At 46.0% G+C, this 8,277-nt stretch overlaps 1 protein-coding gene across 1 annotated transcript in view; it reads right to left on the bottom strand.

The window, feature by feature from the left end:
- LOC122555673 overlaps positions 1-2,430 on the bottom strand; it is a 56,226-nt gene extending 53,796 nt beyond the window's left edge. Inside the window, exon 1 of the mRNA XM_043701669.1 lies at positions 2,260-2,430. Within this exon, the coding sequence (XP_043557604.1) occupies positions 2,260-2,430 (171 nt within the window). The remainder of the gene's footprint in view (positions 1-2,259) is intronic.
- Between the last annotated feature and the right edge of the window lie 5,847 nt (positions 2,431-8,277).

The raw sequence follows: 8,277 nt of genomic DNA, 5'->3' as shown, positions 1-8,277 counted from the left end.
GGTGAGGATGGTGTGGACTGGGGTGAGAGGATGGTGGGGTATGGGGGTGAGGGGACGGTGGGGTCTGGGGGTGAGGGGATGGTGGGGTCTGGGGGTGAGGGGATGGTGGGGTCTGGGGGTGAGGGGATGGTGGGGTCTGGGGGTGAGGGGATGGTGGGGTCTGGGGGTGAGGGGATGGTGGGGTCTGGGGGTGAGGGGATGGTGGGGTCTGGGGGTGAGGGGATGGTGGGGTCTGGGGGTGAGGGGATGGTGGGGTCTGGGGGTGAGGGGATGGTGGGGTCTGGGGGTGAGGGGATGGTGGGGTCTGGGGGTGAGGGGATGGTGGGGTCTGGGGGTGAGGGGATGGTGGGGTCTGGGGGTGAGGGGATGGTGGGGTCTGGGGGTGAGGGGATGGTGGGGTCTGGGGGTGAGGGGATGGTGGGGTCTGGGGGTGAGGGGATGGTGGGGTCTGGGGGTGAGGGGATGGTGGGGTCTGGGGGTGAGGGGATGGTGGGGTCTGGGGGTGAGGGGATGGTGGGGTCTGGGGGTGAGGGGATGGTGGGGTCTGGGGGTGAGGGGATGGTGGGGTCTGGGGGTGAGGGGATGGTGGGGTCTGGGTTGGAAGAACTGTTATTTTGAAGTTGTTATTTTTTATTTTCCTCATTTATTTCTATGACTTTGTACTTTGCACCTGAAGATGCCATGAAGGTCTATAATTCTGAATGTTTCTTTTCTTTATTTTTCTAACTTTATGTTTCCTAAGAATGTGTACTCAAGAATCTGGACCTTAGGGACCTTTGGACCTAAGATGGCACCATAAGCTGTGATTTGATTCACTGTATCACGTGAGGACATTTGACAGGAAAACTAATTCTAAATCCCCTCGAGGTGGCAGGGTACTGATTGGCCCACCAACCCAATAGGGATGCTGCCTCCTTGAAATCCAGACAGGTGGCAGCTGTCCTGGGTGATAGGGTTGGGAACTAGAATCAGCCCTGACTTTCATGTCCTCTCCCTGAGGGGAGAATTGAGTCCTTTAACTTTTATGGCCTTCCATCTGATAATACTAGAAGTTTTAAGCAACTTACTTTCTCTGCAGAAGCTGCCATTTTGCCACATCTTTTACAGCAAGGTATCTCATTTTGTCAATTGGCCTTCAACTGCTTTATACTTTCCAACACGGAGTTGGCCAGCTCATGTTTGGGGATGCAATGGTCTGGTGGAATTATCGCTGCACTGTTAATCCAGAGACCCAGTAATATTCTGGGGACCTGGGTTTAGAATTAGAATAGGCGAAAGTGAGCACTGCAGATGCTGGAGGTTACAGTCAAGATTAGAGTGATGCTGGAAATGCACAGCAGGTCAGACAGCATCCGAGGAGCAGGAAAATCAATGTTTCAGGCAGGAGCCCTTCATCAGGGCTAAAACATCAATTTCCCTGCTCCTCGGATGCTGCCTGACGTGCTGTGCATTTCCAGCACCACTCTAATCTTTAGAATTAGAATCCCTACTGTGTGAAGACAGACCCTTCAGCCCAACATGTCCACACCGACTGTCCAAAGAATATCCCACTCAAACCCATTCCCCTACATTTACCCACCTAACCTATACATCCCCATGACACTATGGGCAATTTAGCACAGACAATTCACCTAAGCTGCACATCTTTGGAGTCTGGGAGGAAACCAGAGCACCCAGAGAAAGCCCACACAGAATGTACACAGACAGTCGCCAGAGACTGGAGTTGAACCCTGTGCCTGGTGCTGTGAGTCTGTAGGGCTAACCACTGAGTCACCATAAATCCCACCATGGCAATCGGTGTAATTTCAATAAAGTGTCCAATGAAAACCATTGTCAGTTGTTGAGGAAAAACCCATCTGGTTCACTAATGTCCTTTAGGGAAGGAAACTTTACCATCCTTACCTGGTCTGGCCTACACGTGACTCCAGACCCACAGCAATGTGGTTGACCCTCAAGGCAAATAGTGATGGGCAATAAATGCTGGTCTAGCCAGTGAAACCCTCATCCTGTGAATTAAATAAAAAAACCGACAGCTGGTTTGAGATGCAGAGTGGTGCCAATAACATGGCTTCAATTCCCACACCAGCTGCAGTTACCATGGTGACCTTAGTTTAAACCACCACCAGTTGTCTCTCTGAAAGAATGGGACGATATTAACTTTACTTTTCAACTGCAGCCAGAATTTGGGAGGATCAGTTGAATCACTAGAGTTTCTTGATGAATAATGAAATTGTAAAACTAAAAATACATGTGGGTTACCTTTGTAAGCATACGTTCATTTTCAATGCATTTCTGCAGGTTTTCCATCAGCATTGGGCTGATAGTGCTGGAAGTCTGAGTACAGTGCCGTCTGTAACTTTTCAAAAACTTTTCAATTATGATGTGAACATTTTGTTTCTTTTCACTCTTACTCTTTTTCATTTTCTTCATTCTTCTTGTTCCTCCCTAATCTTTACTGGAAAGAAGCACAAAGGCACAAAGTAAAACCATAAGATAAAGGAGCTGAATTTGGCCATTTGGCCCAACATTACTGTTTGATTCAATGGTCTAACTCCTAGAGTGTTTCTAGTGTTATTTAGACAACCTTACCTTAAATACAGAAATTAACAATCTGTAATCATCCACCCCCACCCACCAACCTCCTATTTAATGAGAAGCAGAGACCCTCATCCTCAATGAAGGGGTCACCATTGCTCGGGTCACTCAGCTCCTGACCTCATTACAGCTTTGGTCCAAACATGGACAAAGGAGCTGAATTCCAGAGACGAGGTGAGAGTGAAAGCCCTTGGCATCGAGGCTGCATTCGACCAAGTGTGGCATCAAGGATCCCTGACAAAACTGGGATCAATGGGAAGCAGAGGGAAAGCTCTCTGCTGGTTGGAGACATACGTGGCACACAGGAAGATGGACGTGGTTGTTGGAGGTCAGTCATCTCACCTCCAGGACATCTCTGCAGGAGTTCCTCAGCGTAGTGTCCCAGGCCCAAATATCTTCAGTTTCTTTATCAATGACCTTCCCTCCATCATAAGGTCCGAAGTGGGGGTGTTCGCTGATGTTTGCACAATGTTCAGCACCATTCGTGACTCCTCAGATACTGTAAGAGTCCATGCTCAAATGCAACAATATCTGGACAATATCCAGGCTTGGGCTGACAAGTAGCAAGTAAAACAATGCCAAGCAATGACCAACACCAATAAGAGACAATCTAGCCGATCTCGGGATGGCACAGTGGTTAGCACTGCTGCCTCACAGCACCAGGGGCCTGAGTTCGATTCCAGCCTTAGGCGACTGTCTGTGTGGAGTTTGCACATTCTCCCTGTGTCTGCGTGGGTTTCCTCCAGTTTCCCCTCCCACAGTCCAAAAATGTGCAGGTTAGGTGAATTGGCCACGTTAAATTGCCCATTGTGTTAGGTGCATTTGTTAGGGATAAATTATAGGGTAGGGGAATGGATCTGGGTGGGTTGCTCTTCAGAGGGTTGGTATGTACTGGTTGGGCTGAAGGGCCTGTTTCCATACCGTAGGGAATCTAATCTAATCTAACCACTGCCCCTTGACATTCCATGGTGTTACCCCCATCAAATCCCCCACTGTCAACATCCTGTGGTTACTATTGACCAAAAACTCAACGGGATTTGTCGTATAAATACAGCAGGTCAGAGGCCAGGAATTCTGCAGTCAGTAACTCTTCTCCTGACTCCCCAAAGCGTGTCCACCATGGTCAGGGCACAAGTGGGAGTCTGATGGAATACTCCTCACCTGCCTGGATGGGTTCAGCTCCAAAAACACTCAAGAAACTTGGCACCATCCAGGATAAAGCAGCCCACTTGATCCGTACCACCTCCAACATCCCCATCCTCCAGCACGGACTGTCAGTAGCAGCAGTGTGTATTATCTACAAGATATACTGTAGGGATTTACCAAAGATCCTTCACAGTACCTTCCAGACTCAGGCACTCTGGTACCCAGGAGGTCAATGATATCAGACACACCAGCAGCAATCTGCCCTCCTAGCCCCCAAGCACACTCACTTCCACCCACACCAAATTTTTTAAAAAGCGTTTTAACTTACTCTGGTTGTTATAGTTATGGCTGTCGTTAATAAAGACCATGGGGTGAAAGGAATCGTTAATATCTGTTTCGTTTTATATTTTTAATGCCACGCGACTGTTTTGAAAAGCCCAGCTCCCTGTAAATTAGAGAGGATTGTTGTGGTTCAAGTTTGTGTTTTAGAAACAGGTTGCGATAGGAACAAAACTCATTGAGTGTACAGTGGGGCGGAGCCACTGCTGTCCGGTGTTTGTTGGTGTGTTGGCTTTTTCTTTAATTAAAAAGGTCAGATTTAAATATAAATCTGCTGTTTTCGTTCACTGACAGCAGGCAGCTCCTGATGTTGGTCAGGGTGCAACTTTGATTTGAGATTAAACTTCATCCATTGACAGTCATCTCCTTTCCCAGAGACACCCACCAAACCGGGTCTCAGCACATCTGACAGCAAGGCTCTCTCTCTCTCATTACACTTTGTAATTGTCTCTCCATTCCTCCCTTTATAGTTCTCTCTTCTTCAGTTTATATTTCTCACTCTATCTCTGTCACTCTGTTTCGCTCCCTCTCTGTCTGTATTCTCTGTCTGTATTTCTCTCTCTCTGTCTGTATTTCCCTCTCTGTCTCAATCTGCTTTTCTCCCTCCTTCACTTTGTATTTATCCTTTCCTCATCCGTCTCTCTGAGTGTCCCCCTCCCAGAGGGGTGCAGGGGCCCCGCTGTTTTCTGTCCAAGTGAGCCCCGGGATGCGGTCATTCCCAGCAGGAGGCGGTAGTGCCCGGACAGTGGGTCTGTCCACAGGTCGGTCCGTGTGGGAACCGCGGGCTGCGCTAATCCAAGGGCAGGGGCTTCTCTCACATCACACGGAGACCAGGGGGAGTTAGACCAGATCACTGCTCCCTCACTGAGACAAACAGTTACACTTTACTGAAGAATGCTTTTGACCGAACTAGCTGATCTGATGTGAAATAAAACGGAATAAACACACTGCTGATGCTGGAAATCTGAAATAAAAACAAATTGCCGGAGAAACTCTGTGGGTCTGGAGAGAGAGAGAAACGGGCTGAGTGTTTGCAGAGTCTGAAATGACTTCTTCTGAGTTTCGTTCACAAATGCTGCCAGATCTGCCGAGTTTCTCCACCACTCGCAGTTTTTGTGATGTGGAGTTGGCATTGGATTGGGGTAGACAAGGTCAGAAGTCACAGGACACCAGGTTATCAGGTTATATCACAACACCTCATCTGACTAAGGGGTAGCGCTCCGAATGCTTGTGATTTTAAATAAACCTGTTGGTGTGTAACCTGGTGTGTGATTTCTGACCTTCCTGTTTTTGTTCTGATGTTGATCTTGACTAGAGAGCTCACAAACCTATACTTTCTGTTCTCTGTTTTTTAAGTTAAAAATCATACAACACCAAGTTATAGTCCAACAGACAATCCAGGTCTTTTTCAATATATAATTTCAGTTACATCACGCTGTAAATTTTTGCTATAATTTCTGTGTTTTACAATCTTAATCTCCACAACCACCTATGAAGGAGCAGCGCTCCGAAAGCTAGTGCTTCCAATTAAACCTGTTGGACTAAAACCTGGTGTGTGGTTTTTAATTTTGTACACCCCAGTCCAACACTGGCATCTCCAAATCGTGACTGTTTTTTAAGGACCTTGTTTCAATGCCTACTGGAACGTCAACAAGTTAAACTGAAAACAATTTTGGATTCATTAATCTCCTTTAGGGAAGCAAACTGCCATCCCTACCTGGTCTGGCCTACATGGGACTCCAGACTCAACGCAGTGTGGGTGACTCCTAACTGCCCTCTGGGCAATTGGGGATGGGCGATAAATACTGAGCTAGCCAAAAATGCCATTGATCCCATGAATGAAAAAAAATTAATGAATGACCTTAGTATTTGTAAATTCCTTGTTTCAGATCAATTAAATCCAGCAGATAATTGCTGCCTATAGCATATTGATCTTTTTTAATTCCCTCACTGGCTGGGTCAGCATTTATTACCTGTCCCTTGTTGCCCCTTGAGAAGGTGGGGGGTGAGCTGCCTTCTTGAACCGCTGCCATCCACGTGCAGTGGGTTGACCCACAATGCCTTTAGGGAGGGAATTCCAGGAATTTGACCCAGTGACAGTGAAGGATATATTTCCAAGGCAGACAGTGAGTGGTTTGGACGGGAACTTGCAGGGAGGAGTGTTCCCATGTATCTACTGCACTTGTCCCTCTAGATGTAAGTTTGGAAGGTGCTGTCTGAGGACTTTTGGTGAATTTCTGCAGTGCATCTTGTGGATGGTACGCGCTGCTGCTACTGAGGGTCGGTGGTGGAGGGAGTGGATGCTTATGGATGTGGTGCCAATCAACAGAACATCCGTCAGAGGATTGAGGTCAGTGATTGTTGTAGCATTATTCAAAAAGTGTGAAAGGCTAGGGCACATGATCAAAGGTCAGTCAGGCTGGTCAGAGTTGGACAAATGACTGGAATCAATATTGTGAGTTAGGATTAACTATTACTTAGAGAGTCACAAATTAATCAGGATAGTCAGCACAGTTTGATTAAGGAAAGGTTATGTTTTGTTAATACATTTGGGGTGGCACGATGGCTCAGTGGTTAGCATCACTACCTCGCAGCACGAGGGATACAGGTTCAATTCCACCTTTAGGTGACAGTCTGTGTGGAGTTTGCATGTTCTCCCTGAGTCTAGGTGGAGTTTCTCCAGGTGTTCTGGACTCCTCCCACAGTCCTAAAATGTGCAGGTTAGGGTGGATTAGCCTGGGAAATACAGGGTTACAGGGAGTGTGAGTGGGATGCTCTTTGGATGGGATGGGTCAAATGGCCTGCTTCCACACTGTAGGGATTCTATACTTTGTGAAAGTAACAATGAAGGTTGATGGGGGGAAGGGGATCGTACAGAGCATGTTATCTGCCTGAGTTTTGTAAGACATTAGGCAAAGTGCTATATGGCAGACAGTCAGAAATAGTAAAGCCCCTGAGATACAGGAGTTATTTTCCTCAGAGCAGTGAAGGTCGAGAGGGGACCCGATAGAGGTTTGTAAGATTGTTAGGGGCATAGACTGGGTGGATAGGTATGATTTGGAGGTGCCGGTGTTGGACTGGGGTGTACAAAGGTAAAAATCACACAACACCAGGTTATACTCCAACAGGTTTATTTGGAAACACTAGCTTTCAGAGCACTGCTCCTTCATCAGGTGTTTGTGGAGTACACAATTGTAAGACACAGAATTTATAGCAAAAGTTTACAATGTGATGTAACTAAAATTGTATATTGAAAAAGACCTGGATTGTTTGTTTAATCTCTCATCTTTTAGAATGACCATGTTGGTTTCAGTTCTTTCATATGTAAATCCCAGAACCTTTTTTAAAAGTTACATTCTCAAGTGAATTTTAACAATAGGTGCCACGTCATGTCAGATAATGCATTGAAGGTGTGAGTGCCCTGTGTGAGGTTGTCTGTGCTCCAATGTTCAGACGGATTCTAATCTAAAAAAGGGATTTACAAAATCTTACATGGAATCATGCAGGTTTTGAGCAAAATAAATTATAATTCTGAAAATACAAATTCACACCACAAACTTATATGTGTATGAGTATGAGTGTCTGTGAGAGAGTGTATGTATGTGTGTGACTGTGAATGTAAAGGGGTATAAGTCTTTGAGAGCGTGCATGTGTATGAGAGAGGGTTTGTGTGAGTGTATGGGTCTGTAGTAGTGTGTGTGTGTGAGAGAGAGAGACAGACAGACAGAAAGAGAGAGAGAGAGAGAGAAACAGAGAGATAGAGAGAGAGATAAAGAGAGAAAGAGAGAGAGGGAGGGAGAGAGAGAGAGAGAGACTCTGCTCGGCCACTTTGCGTTGTTGGATAGGTAGACATTTATTTCCATTATCAGAGGGGTCAGTAACCAGGGGCATAGATCTAAGGTAAGTGGGAATCTTCAAACATAGACATGGATGGGTCTATGTTCTGTTCACAAAGTTGCACTTGTATGCAGGTTGAATTTAGGCACATTGCCATGGGTATACCTGCTCAAGCCAATGGTTATTTTATAAATATAACTCGTAATTTCACCTAGAATTTTGCTTCAAAATTTTATTTATCACCTTTATCATCAATATTTTATCTCCTTTTTATTTATCATTCAGTTTTGTTCCCCATTTTGCACCAAGCTCAGTAACTTTCTTCAACCAGTGAGAATATTCTGAAACTTTTGCTTTAGT

This window comes from Chiloscyllium plagiosum, chromosome 13, assembly GCF_004010195.1.
Source record: "Chiloscyllium plagiosum isolate BGI_BamShark_2017 chromosome 13, ASM401019v2, whole genome shotgun sequence".
In the NCBI taxonomy this organism is placed as follows: Eukaryota; Metazoa; Chordata; class Chondrichthyes; order Orectolobiformes; family Hemiscylliidae; genus Chiloscyllium; species Chiloscyllium plagiosum.
Note: the sequence above shows the minus strand (reverse complement) of the source record. Positions and strands in the feature narration are given on the sequence as shown.